This window comes from Pristiophorus japonicus, chromosome 32 (genome assembly GCF_044704955.1).
Source record: "Pristiophorus japonicus isolate sPriJap1 chromosome 32, sPriJap1.hap1, whole genome shotgun sequence".
Classification (NCBI taxonomy): Eukaryota; Metazoa; Chordata; class Chondrichthyes; family Pristiophoridae; genus Pristiophorus; species Pristiophorus japonicus.
In genome coordinates, this window is record NC_092008.1 from 5,717,151 (window position 1) to 5,730,311 (window position 13,161).

Genomic DNA, 13,161 nt, shown 5'->3' on the forward strand with positions numbered 1-13,161 from the left:
TACCCATAGCCCTGAATCAATCCCAAACTAATCCCACTGCCCCGCTCTCTGCCCATGGGCCTATATCAATCCCCAAACTAATCGCACTGCCCCACTCTCTACCCATAGCCCTGTATCAATTTCAAACGACTCCCACTGCCTCGCTCTCTATCCATAGCCCTGTATCAATCCCAAATTAATCTCACTGCCCCGCTCTCTCTCCATAGCCCTGTCCCAAACTGATCCCACTGCCCCGCTCTCTTCCCATAGCCCTGTATCAATCCGAAAATTAAGCCCCCTGCGCCGCTCTCCCTCCATAGCCCTGTCCCCAAACTGATCCCACTGCCCCGCTCTCTTCCCATAGCCCTGTATCAATCCGAAAATTAAACCCCCTGCTCCGCTCTCCCTCCATAGCCCTGTCCCCACACTAATCCCACTGCTGCGCTCTCTACCCATGAACCTGTGTCAATCACCAAACTAATCCCACAGACCTGCTCTCTCCCCATAGCCCTGTAACAATCCCAAAACTAATCCCACAGCCCAGCTCTCTCCCCATAGCCCTGTAACAATCCCAAAACTAATCACACTGCCCCGCACTCTCCCATGGCCCTGTGTCAATCCCCAAACTAATCCCACTGCCCTGATGTCTCCCTGTCGCCCTGTCAATCCCCAACTAATCCCACTGCCCTGCTTTCTACCCATAGCCTTGTATCAATTCGAAACGAATCCCCACTTCCCCGCGCTCTCCCCATAGCCCTGTATTAATCCCCAAATTAAGCCCCTGCCCTGATCTCTCTCCATAGCCCTGTCCCCAAACGAATCCCACTGCCCCGCTCTTTCTCCATAGCCCTGTCCCCAAACTAGTCCCACTGCCCCAGTCTCTCCCATGGCCCTGTGTCAATCCCCTAACTAATCCCACTGCCCTGCTGTCTCCCTGCAGCCCTGTCAATCTTCAACTAATCCCACTGCACCGCTCTCTCCCCATAGACATGCATCAATCCCCAAAGTAATCCCACTGCCCCGCTCTCTCCCCATAGCCCTGTATCAAACCTCAAATTAATCACAGTGTTCCGCTCTCTCCCCACAGCCCTGTATCAATCCCAAGACTAATCCCACTTCCCCGCTCTCTCCCCGTAGCCCTGTATCAATTCCAAACTAATCCCACTGCCCCGCTCGCTATCCATAACCCTGTATCAATCCAAACTAATCCCACTGCCCCGCTCTCCCCCCATAGCCCTGTATCAATCCCCAAACTGATCCCACTGCCCTGCTCGCTTCTCATAGCCGTCTAAATCCCCAAAATAATCCTAGTGCCCCGCTCTCTACCCATAGCCCTGTATCAATCCCAAACAAATCCCACTGGCTTCCTCTCCCCATAGCCCTGTAACAATCCGCAAATTAATCCCACTGCCCCAGTCTCTCCCATGGCCCTGTGTCAATCCCCAAACTAATCCCACTGCCCTGCTGTCTCCCTGTCGCCCTGTCAATCTCCAAATAATCCCACGACATCGCTCTCTCCCCATCGCCCGGTATCAATCCCCAAACTAATCCCACTGCCCCGGTCTTTCCCCATAGCCACGAATCAATCCCCAAACTAATCCCACTGCCCTGCTAGCTCCCCATAGCCGCATAAATCCCCAAATTAATCCCATTGCCCCGCTCTCTACCCATAGCCCTGTATCAATTCCAAACTAATCCCACTTCCCCGTTCTCTACCCATAGCCCTGAATCAATTCCAAAATAATCCCACTACCCCACTCGCTATCCATAGCCCTGTATCAATACCAAACTAATCCCACTGCCCCACTCTCTCCCCAGGGTCCTATATCAATCCCCAAACTAATCCCACTGCCCCACTCTCTACCCATAGCCCTGTATCAATTCCAAACGACTCACACTGCCCCGCTGTCTATCCATAGCCCTGTATCAATCCCAAACTAGTCCCACTGCCCCGCTCTCTTTCCAATCAATCTCAAAATAAACCCTCGGATCCGCTCTCTCCCCATGGCACTGAGTAAATCCCCAAACTAATCCCACTGCCCTGTTCTCTCCCCATAGCCCTGTGATAATCCCCAAACTAATCCCACTGCCCTGCTGTCGCCTGCAGCCTTGTCAATCTCCAACTAATCCCACTGCCCCGCTCTCTCCCCATAGCCCTGTATCAATCCCCAAATTAATCCCACTGCCCCGCTCTCTCTCCATAGCCCTGTCCCCAAACAAATCCCACTGCCCCGCTCTCTTCCCATAGCCCTGAATCAATCCCCAAATTAAGCACCCTGCCCCGCTCTCTCCATAGCCCTGTCCCCAAACTAATCCCACTGCCCCGCTCTCTCTCCATAGCCCTGTTCCCAAACTAATCCCACTGCCCCGCTCTCTACCCATAGAACTGTATCAATTCCAAACGAATCCCACTGCCCCGCTCTCTCTCCATAGCCCTGTAACAATCCCAAAACTAATCACACTGCCCCACTCTCTCCCCATAGCCCTGTAACAATCCACAAACTAATCCCACTGCCCTGCTCTCTCCCCATTGCCCTTTAACAATCCCAAAACTAATCACACTGCCCCACTCTCTCCCCATAGCCCTGTATCAATCTCCAAACTAATCCCACTGCCCTGCTCGCTCCCCATAGATGTCTAAATCCTCAAATTAATCCCACTGCCCCACACTCTACCCATTGCCCTCTATCAATCCCCAAACTAATCCCACTGCCCCGCTCTCTACCCATAGACCTGTATCAATTGCAAACAAATCCCACTGCCCTGCTCTCTACTCATAGCCCTGAATTAATCCCAAACTAATCCCACTGCTGCGCTCTCTCCCCATGGGCCTATATCAATCCCCAAACTAATCGCACTGCCCCACTCTCTACCCATAGCCCTGTATCAATTCCAAACGACTCCCACTGCCCCGCTCTCTATCCATAGCCCTGTATCAATCCCCAAATTAACCCCACTGCCCCGCTCTCTCTCCATAGCCCTGTACCCAAATTAATCCCACTGCTCCGCTCTCTCTCCATAGCCCTGTATCAATCCCCAAATTAAGCCCCCTGCCCCCGGCTCTCTCCATCGCCCTGTCCCCAAACTAATTCCACTGCCCCACTCTCTCTCCATAGCCCTGTCCCCAAAATTATACCACTACCCCGCTCTCTCCCATTGACCTATCCCCAAACTAATCCCACTGCCCCGCTCTCTCCCCATAGCCCTGTATCAATCTCAAAATAAACGCTCTGACCCGCTCTCTCCCTATGGCACTGAGTAAATCCCCAAACTAATCCCACTGCCCACTTCTCTCCCCATATCCCTGTGTCAATCACCAAACTAATCCCACTGCCACGCTCTCTCCCATGGCCCTGTGTCAGTCCCCAAACTAATCTCACTGCCCTGCTGTCTCCTGTAGCCTTGTCAATCCCCAACTAATCCCACTGCCCCGCTCACTCTCGATAGCCCTGTATCAATCCCCAAATTAATCCCACTGCCCCGCTCTCTCTCCATAGCCCTGTACCCAAATTAATCCCACTGCCACGTTCTCTCCCCATAGACCTGTATCAATCCCCAAATTAAGCCCCCTGCCCCACGCTCGCTCCATAGCCCTGTCCCCAAACTAATTACACTGCCCCACTCTCTCTCCATAGCCCTGTCCCCAAAAGAATCCCACTGCCCCGCTCTCTCCCATAGTCCTGTCCCCAAACTAATCCCACTGCCCCGCTCTCTCCCCATAGCCATCTAATATCCAAAGTAATCTCACTGCCCCGCTCTCTCCCCACAGCTGTGTCAATCCCCAAACTACTCCCACTGCCCCGCTCTCTCCCCATAGTCCTATGTGAATCCCCAAACTAATCACACTGCCCCGCTCACTCCTCATAGTCCTGTATCAATTCCAAACTAATCCCACTGCCCCGCTCGCTATCCATAGCCCTGTATCAATCCAATCTAATCCCACTGCCCCGCTCTCTCCCCATAGCCCTGTATCAATCCCCAAACTAAACTCACTGCCCTGCTCACTCCCCATAGCCGTCTAAATCCCCAAATTAATCCCACTGCCCCGCTCTCTCCCCATTACCCTGTATCAATCCCCAAATTAATCCCAGTGCCCCGCTCTCTATCCATAGCCCTGTATCAATTCCAAACTAATCCCACTGCCCCGCTCTCTACCCATAGCCCTGAATCAATTCCAAACTAATCCCACTGTCCCGCTCGCTATCCATAGCCCTGTATCAATCCCAAACTAATGCCACTGCCTCGCTCTCTCCCTATGGTCCTATATAAATCGCCAAACTAATCCCACTGCCCCACTCTCTACCCACAGCCCTGTATCAATTCCAAAGGACTCCCACTGCCCCGCCCTCTACCCTTAGCCCTGTATCAATCCCAAACTAATCCCATTGCTCCGCTCTCTATCCATAGCCCTGTATCAATCTCAAAATAATCCCTCTGACCCGCTCTCTCCTCATGGTACTGAGTAAATCTCTAAACTAACCGACTGCTCCATTCTCTCCCCGTAGCACTGTGTCAATCCCCAAACTAATCCCACTGCCCCGCTCTCTCCCATGGCCCTGTGTCAGTTCCCAAACTAATCCCACTGCCCTGCTGTGTTCTGTAGCCTTGTCAATCCCCAACTAATCCCACTTCCCCGCTCTCTCCCCATAGCCCTGTATCAATCCCCAAATTAATCCCACTGCCCCGCTCTCTCAACATAGCCCTGTCCCCAAACTAATCCCACTGCCGCGCTCTCTCCCCATAGCCCTGTATCAATCCCCAAATTAAGCCCCCGGCCCCACTCTCTCTCCATAGCCCTGTCCCCAAACTAATCCCACTGCGCCGCTCTCTCTCCATAGCCCTGTCCCCAAACTAACCCCATAGTTCTGTCTGGAAACTAATCCCACTGCCCCGCTCTCTCCCGACAGCCGTCTAAATCTCCAAATTAATCTCACTGCCCCGCTCTCTCCCCACAGCTCTGTGTCAATCCCCAAACTACTCCCACTGCCCCGCTCTCTCCCCATAGCCCTGTATCAATTCCAAACTAATGCCACTGCCCCGCTCTCTCCCCATAGCCGTCTAAATCCCCAAATTAATCCCACTGCCAAGCTCTCTCCCCATTGCCCTGTGTCAATCCCCAAACTAATCCCACTGTCCCGCTCTCTATCCATAGCCCTGTATCAATTCCAAACTAAGCCCACTGCCCCGCTCTCGACCCATAGCCCTGAATCAATTCCAAACTAATCCCACTGACCCGCTCGCTATCCATAGCCCTGAATCAATCCAAACTAATCGCACTGCCCCGCTCTCTCCCCATGGTCGTATATCAATCCCCAAATTAATCCCACTGCGCCGCTCTCTCTCCATTGCCCTGTCCCCAAACTAATCCCACTGCCCCGCTCTCTCTCCATAGCCCTGTCCCCAAACTAATCCCACTGCCCTGCTTTCTCCCCATAGATCTGTCCCCAAACTAATCCCACTGCCCCGCTCTCTCCCCATAGCCGTCTAAATCTCCAAATTAATCTCACTGCCCCGCTATTTCCCCACAGCTCTGTGTCAATCCCCAAGCTCCTCCCACTGCGCCGCTCTCTCCCCATAGCCCTGGAACAATCCCCAAGCTAAACCCACTGCCCCACTCTCTCCCCGTGGTCCTTTGTCAATCCCCAAAACTAATCACACTGCCCCACTCTCTCCCCACAGCCCTGAATCAATTCCAAACTAATCCCACTGCCCCGCTCGCTATCCATAGCCCTGTATCAATCCCAAACTAATCCCACTGCCCCGCTCTCTACCCATCGCCCTGTATCAATTCCAAACGACTCCCACTGCCCCGCTGTCTCCCCATAGCCCTGTAACAATCCCAAAACTAATCACACTGCCCCACTCTCTCCCCACAGCCCTGAATCAATTCCAAACTAATCCCACTGCCCCGCTCGCTATCCATAGCCCTGTATCAATCCCAACGTAATTCCACTGCCCCGCTCTCTCCCCATGGTCCTATATCAATCCCCAAACTAATCCCACTGCCCCGCTCTCTACCCATAGCCCTATATCAATTCCAAACGACTCCCACTGCCCCGCTGACTCCCCATAGCCCTGTAACAATCCCCAACTAATCCCACTGCCCCGCTTTCTACCCATAGCCCTGTATCAATTCCAAATGAATCCCACTGTCCTACTCTCTCCCAATAGCCCTGTATCAATATCAAAGTTGTGACCCTTTGTGACTTCCCAAGCAGAGCAAATAGTCTTTTGTTGTTCTTCCAACTGCAGTCCTTCATAATTATGCCGAATGTGATTAAATCTCCACCTAGGGTTCTCCACCCGGCCTGCAGTGCCCGGTTCTGCGAGAGGGAATGCGATCGTTAAAACTGTACGTGGGCCGGGAGGGTGAGTTCCGAGCCAAACTGCAACTGGAGCCTCTCTAATCCCTGGTCCCATCCACGAGTCGTGGGATTGAAGAGAGGATCGGGGTGTTGGGTGGGGCAAAACCAAAACTGTTCCACAAAACCCAATTATCTCGGCTCCAAATTGGAGTAGGGTTTTCAGGAGTCCCTGGTATCTCAAACAAGCAACCATGCTTCAAGTATTCGCCCAGCCGATTAAAATTGGGGAGCGACTATTTGACTGTCGTGGGCAGCACAACAAAGCATAACCTTCAACCAATGAGCTGCCGCAAGGACAAGTAATCATCCTAATTGTTGATAGTGAAGAAAAAATCTGTGCACTGCAAGAAGAGATCAATGTCATTGTCATCTTAGGCAGCGCCTCTGAATCGAGGAAGACTTCCTTCGACTATTAACATGAATCCTTAGGTGGCTGAACAGTCCAATACGGGAACCACAGTCCCTGTCACAGGTGGGACAGATAGTGGTTGAGGGAAGGGGAGGGTGGGACTTGTTTGCCGCACGCTCCTTCCGCTGCCTGCGCTTGGTTTCTGCACGCTCTCGGCGACGAGACTCGAGGTGCTCAGCGCCCTCCCAGATGCACTTTCTCCACTTAGGGCGGACTAGTCTTTGGCCAGGGACTCCCAGGTGTCAGTGGGGATGTTGCGCTTTATCAGGGAGGCTTTGAGGGTGGTCCTTGTAACGTTTCCTCTGCCCACCTTTGGCTCGTTTGCTATGAAGGAGTTTCGAGTAGAGCGCTTGCTTTGGGAGTCGCGTGTCGGGGCATGCGGACAATGTGGCCCTGCCCAGCCGAGCTGGTAAAGTGTAGTCAGTGGTTCGATGCTGGGGATGTTGGCCTGGTCGAGGACGCTAACGTTGGTGCGTCTATCCTCCCAGGGGATTTGTAGGATCTTACGGAGGCAACGTTGGTGGTATTTTTCCAGCGACTTGAGATATTTACTGTACATGGTCCATGTCTCTGAGCCATACAGGAGGGCGGTTATTACTACAGCCCTGTAGACCATGAACTGGTGCAGGTCAGGTGGGCAGAACAGTGGCAAATGGAATTCAATCCGGAGACGTGTGAGGTAATGCATTTGGAGAGGGCTAACAAGGCGAGGGAATACACATTAAATGATCAGACACTGAGTAGAGTAGAGGAACAAAGGGACCTTGGAGTGCAGATCCACAGATCCCTGAAGGTAGCAGGCCAGGTATTTAAGGTGGTTAAGAAGGCACACAGAATACTTGCCTTTATTGGCCGAGGCATAGAATACAAGAGCAGGGAGGTTATGCTTGAACTGTATAAAACACTAGTTCGACCACAGCTAGAGTACCGCGTGCAGTTCTGGTCACGGCATTACAGGAAGGATGTGATCGGACTGGAGAGGGTGCAGAGGAGATTTACCAGGATGTTGCCGGGACTGGAGAGTTTTAGCGATGAGGAAAGATTGGAAAGGCTGGGGTTGTTTTCCTTGGAACAGAGGAGGTTGAGGGGAGACCTGATTGAGGTGTATAAAATGATGAGGGGCCTGGATAGAGTGGATAGGACGGACCTGTTTCCCTTGGCAGAGGGGTCAACAACCAGGGGGCAGAGATTGAAAGTAATTGGGGGGAGGTTTAGAGGGGATTTGAGGGGAAATGTCTTCACCCAGAGGGTGGTGGGTGTCTGGGGTGGAACTCACGGCCTGAAAGGGCGGTAGAGGCAGAAACCCTCACCACATTTGGATGTGCAACTTTAAGTGCCGTAACCTACAGGGCTACTGACCCAGAGCGGGAAAGTGGGATTAGGCCGGGTAGCTCTTGGTCGGCCAGCGAGGACACGATGGGCCGAAATGGCCTCCTCCCGTGCTGTGCCGTCTCTGTGACAGAGCGACCCAATCAGTCCCACACTCCCCCCTGCCCTTTCCCCACAGCCCGGCACATTTACTCTTCCAGTATTTATCCAATTCCCGGTTTGAAAGTCACGATTGAATCTGTTCCCACCGAGCTTTCAGGCAGCACGATTGTGATCACAACAACTCGCTGCGTAAACACATTCTCCCCATCTCCCCCACTGGTTCCATCGGCGATTATCGTCAATCTGTGACCCTCTGGTTACCCACCCTTTTGCCCCGGGGAACAGGTTCTTCTTATTCACGTGTGTCTTGGTCAAAGAGGTCGGTTCTAAGCAGCATTTTAAAGGAGGAGAGAGGTGGAGCGGTTGGGGCCCAGGCAGCTGAACGCACGGCCGCCAATGGTGGAGCGATGGGAATCGGGGGATGGGCAAGAGGCCAGAATTGGAGGAGCGCAGGGATCTCGAGGGTTGTAGGGGCTGGAGGAGGTTAGCGAAAGGGTGGGATGTGGGGGCTGGAGGAGGTTACTGAGTTAGGGAGGGGTGTAGGGGCTGGAGGGGATTACAGAGACATTGGAGGGGTGTCGGGCTGGAGGGGGTTACAGAGATAGGGAGGTGTGTAGGGGCAGGAGGAGGTTATAGAGATGGAGGGGGCGAGGAAGTTACAGAAATAGGGACTGGTGTAGGGGCTGGAGGGGATTACAGAGATAGGGAGGGATGTAGGGGCTGGAGGAGGTTACAGAGATAGGGAGGGGTGTCGGGGCTGAACGGGGTTGCAGAGATAAGGAGGGGTGAAGGGGCTGAAGGCGGTTACAGAGATAGGGAGCGATGTAAGGGCTGGAGGAGGTTACAGAGATAGGGAGGGGTATAGGGGCTGGAGGAGGTTACAGAGATAGGGAGGGGTGTAGAGGCTAGAGGAGGTTACAGATATGGAGAGGGGGTGGGGGCCATGGGGGGATTTGAAGTTGAGGATGAGAATTGCATTGGGGCCCTCTCTCTCTCTCTCTCTCTCCCTCTCTCTAATGCCACTATCCGCCTCTCTCTCTCCCCACAGAATGTGGCCCTCCACGCAGATATCAACGGTAAACAGTTACCCGTCACCCGCGGTCAAGACTTCGGGCGCTACCAGGTAAAGTGATGTTGGGGGGTGGTTTAGTTAACGCGAAGCGTCCGGTGGTCACCCCTTCACCGCGAGATCGGCACAGATGTGCTGCCGCACTCAGCTCAGTCACGCTGTGTCAGTGTTGTGGGGAAGGGTGGGTAGGACGCTGACAGCCCATCCCATTGCTGGGTGCGAGTCGAGTCCCGAGCTTGTGATCACGCTGAGCCTGAGCAGGAGCACCTGATCCTCCTCCTCTCTCTCTCTCTCCCCCACTGCACATAGTGGCACAACCCCTCCCCGAAGATAGTGGCTCACTCCCTGAACCCGCGCCCCCGCTGCAGATAGTGGCGCACTCCCTGACCCCCCCCGTACATAGTGGCGCACTCCCTGTGCCCCCCCCCGCACATAGTGGCGCACTCCCTGAACCAACCCCCCGCACATCGTGGCGCACTCACTGACCCCCTTCCCCCCAACGCACATAGTGGTACACTCCCTGAAGCCCCCCCTCCCTTGCACATAGTGGTGCACTCCCTGAGCAGCCCCCCTCCCTGCACATAGTGCTGCACTCCCTGAACCCCAACCCCCTCTGCACAGAGTGGCGCACTCCCTGTGACCCCCCCCCTTTGCACATAGTGGTTCACTCCCTGAACCCCCCTGTCCCTGCACATAGTGGTGCACTCCCTGAACCACAACCCCCCCCCTCCTGCACATAGTGGCGCACACCCTGTACCCCCCCTCCTTTGCACAAAGTGGCGCACTCCCTGAACCCCCCCCTGTACATAGTGGCGCACTCCCTGAACCCCCCCTGTACATCGTGGTGCACTCCCTGAACCACCCCTGTGCATAGTGGCGCACTCCCTGAACACCCCCTGTACATAGTGGCGCACTCCCTGAACACCCCCCCCCCGTATATAATGGCGCACTCCCTGAACCACCCCCTGTACATAGTGGCTCATCCCCTGAACCCCCCCTGCACATAGTGCTGCACTGGGTCGGATGCGTGTGTTCAGTGGGAGCCACTGGTGTTCACATCAGGGGCCGCTGTTTAACCTCTTCTCTTCTCCGTCCCTCTCCCCCACTCGTGGCCCCTCCGGCAGGCCGCTCCACCTGCCATGGCGGGGGGAGGGAGGGATCAGCCTTTCTGGTACTGCGGAGCGCCGGATCTCCACCCCCCCGGCCAACCCGGAACTGCTGCCATGTCTTTGTTAACCACGAGTTTCAATGCTTGCCGCAGGTTTCCTGGAGCGCTGAGCACAAGGTCACCAAGTCGGGGACGTACGAGGTGAAGTTCTTCGACGAGGAGTCCTACAGCGCCTTGAGAAAAGTGAGTCGTGTGTTCAATACCCAGGTAGGAGGACCTTCAGTGAAGGGGAGAGACTGGAGAAGCTGGGGTAGTTCTCCTTGGAGCAGAGAAGGTTGAGGGGAGATTTAATCGAGGTGTTCACAATAACGAGGGGTTTTGATCGAGTGGATCGTGAGAACCTGTTCACGGGGGCAGGAGGGTGGGTAACCAGAGGGATACAGATTGATGATAATCGGCGATGGAACCAGAGGGGGAGATGGAGAGAATGTGTTTACGCTGTGAGTTGAGGAGAAACTTCTTCACCCAGAATTCTCTACCACAGAAAGTTGTTGAGGCCAATTCACTAAATATATTCAAAAGGGAGTTAGATGTAGTCCTTACTACTAGGGGGATCAAGGGGTATGGCGAGAAAGCAGGAAAGGGATACTGAAGTTGCATGTTCAGCCATGAACTCATTGAATGGCGGTGCAGGCTCGAAGGGCCGAATGGCCTATTCATGCACCTATTTTGTATGTTTCTATGTTTCTATGAGTTGTTATGATCGGGAACGCGCTGTCTGAAAGGGTGGTGGGAGCAGATTCAATCGTGACTTTCAAACCAGGATTTGGATAAATACTGAAAGGGGAAATGTGCCGGGCTGTGGGGAAAGAGCAAGGGGGGAGTGTGGGACTGATTGGGTCGCTCTGTCACCGAGCCGGCACAGCACGGGTTCGAGGGCCTGAATGGCCTCCTGCGTGGTAAGATTGTATGACCTGCCAATGCCTGTTGATTCAATAGATTTCATTTTTCTTTTGCCCTTATTAAGCAGCGTGCGTACCTGCACCTTGTAGTTCGTCAAGGGCTGGTGAAGTGTTGGGTCTTGTTTTCAGTCTCGGGTCCTTGCACCAGGCCGAGGGGAAGCTCTTGTCCCATCCGCAAGCACCGCCCACTCTCCCCACACCCCCTCAACCAGTGGGCACTGCAGGAGGCCATTCAGCCCCTCGAGCCTGTAACATTAGGAACAGGAGCAGGCCCATTCAGCCACTCGATCCTGTTACATTAGGAACAGGAGGAGGCCATTCAGCCCCTCGAGCCTGTTACATGAGGATCAGGAGGAGGCCCATTCAGCCCTCGCGCCTGTTACATTAGGAACAGGAGGAGGCCCATTCAACCCCTCGAGCCTGTTACATTTGGATCAGGAGGAGGCCCATTCAGCCCCTCGAGCCTGTTACATTGGGAAAAGGAGGAGGTCGTTCAACCCGTCGAGCTTTACATTCGGAAAAGGAGGAGGCCAATTCAGCCCCTTGAGCCTGTTACATTAGGAACAGGAGGAGGCTGTTCTGATACATGTTCGCTGGCCTGTTTAACTCCAGTCTCACACCCTCGGAAGGGGCCGCTATTGAAGTTGGCCCAGCACCACTTTCTCAGCTTGGGACCGGCAACAAATGCCGGCCTTGCCAGCGACGCCCACATCACCAGACTGAAGCCACCTCTGGCACTGAGACTGGAGAAAGTGCAGCCAAGGAGCTTCAGAGAGAGATCGAGGCCGAACTCTTGATCAAAATTCTGGCAGGCAGAAAGTCACATCAGGACAGCCAGGGGCAGACAGTGAGCCACAGCAGGGTGTCGGGGGGCGGGGGGGAACTAACGGGTCAAAGAGGTGGGTTCTACGGAGCGATTTGGAGAAGGGGATGAAGAGGGTCTTAAAGTTGGGGATGGAGAAGCGGGAGGGAGCTCCAGGCACGGGCCGCAAGGAGTGCAAGGCACAGCTTCCATTGGTGGTGCGAAGGGGTTGCTTGAGTTGAAAGCAGCCTGTGCTCTCCTCCCTCCCTCTCTCCTTGCGGTCCGCCCTCCCTTGCCACCCCCAGCAACTGTTGCCGTCTGACGCTCTCGGGTCTCGTTCCCTCAGAGGAACAGCGACGACCTGTCTACCATGAAGACATTATTCGCTGTCAACGTTGACCATCGGGTGAGTGGAGGCAACTGTGTGGGGGCGGGGGGGGCGTGGGGGGTGTGTTTGCTCTGCGGGCGGGTGGGCTGGGAGGAGGGGAGGGCAGGGGAGGTGCAGGAGGCTCTGGCAGCACCGATAAAGCGGACACTCTTGGGTGCCGTTGTTTGAGACGGGCGCGTGCGCTCTCTCTCTCTGGATCGGGCTGTCTGAGGGGTGGGGCAGGGTGGCTAATATTCCCTGTGTCTTTGTTCTCATCTAACTTCAATCTCTTCCCCCCTCCCCCACCAAACCCCCCCCAGGGAGCGTGGAACGGGCCCTGGGTTGCGACCGAAGTGGTTACCGTGGCGATCGGCCTTCTGGTCTACTACCTGGCATTCAGCGCGAAAAGCAACATTCAGGCGTGATGGAGCATCGGGGGCGGGCGGGGCCGGGGGAGGGAGGGGGCCGAGCAGGCTGGAACCTCCCCAGGAGTAAATCGGAGCAGAGAGGCCGGAGTGAGAACCGACGCGATTTAATAAAATAATACTCCCTCCAAACTGGTTTGATTCCTCTCTCGATAAGATGGTAGCGTATCACTTTCAGCGATGACTCGAGTCTCTGTGCAATTGTGTGGCCGTTCATCCCATCGTGCCTATGCGAACTTATTGG

At 54.6% G+C, this 13,161-nt stretch overlaps 1 protein-coding gene across 1 annotated transcript; it reads left to right on the top strand.

Moving 5' to 3' along the window:
• The first annotated feature begins 7,138 nt into the window (after nucleotides 1-7,138).
• On the top strand, nucleotides 7,139-12,917 carry LOC139240524 (translocon-associated protein subunit delta-like). The gene is made up of 5 exons (XM_070869067.1): nucleotides 7,139-7,162; nucleotides 9,233-9,307; nucleotides 10,515-10,613; nucleotides 12,472-12,531; nucleotides 12,813-12,917. The coding sequence occupies exons 1-5, from the start codon at nucleotides 7,139-7,141 to the stop codon at nucleotides 12,915-12,917; spliced, it is 363 nt and encodes a 120-aa protein (XP_070725168.1).
• The last annotated feature ends 244 nt before the right edge of the window (nucleotides 12,918-13,161 follow it).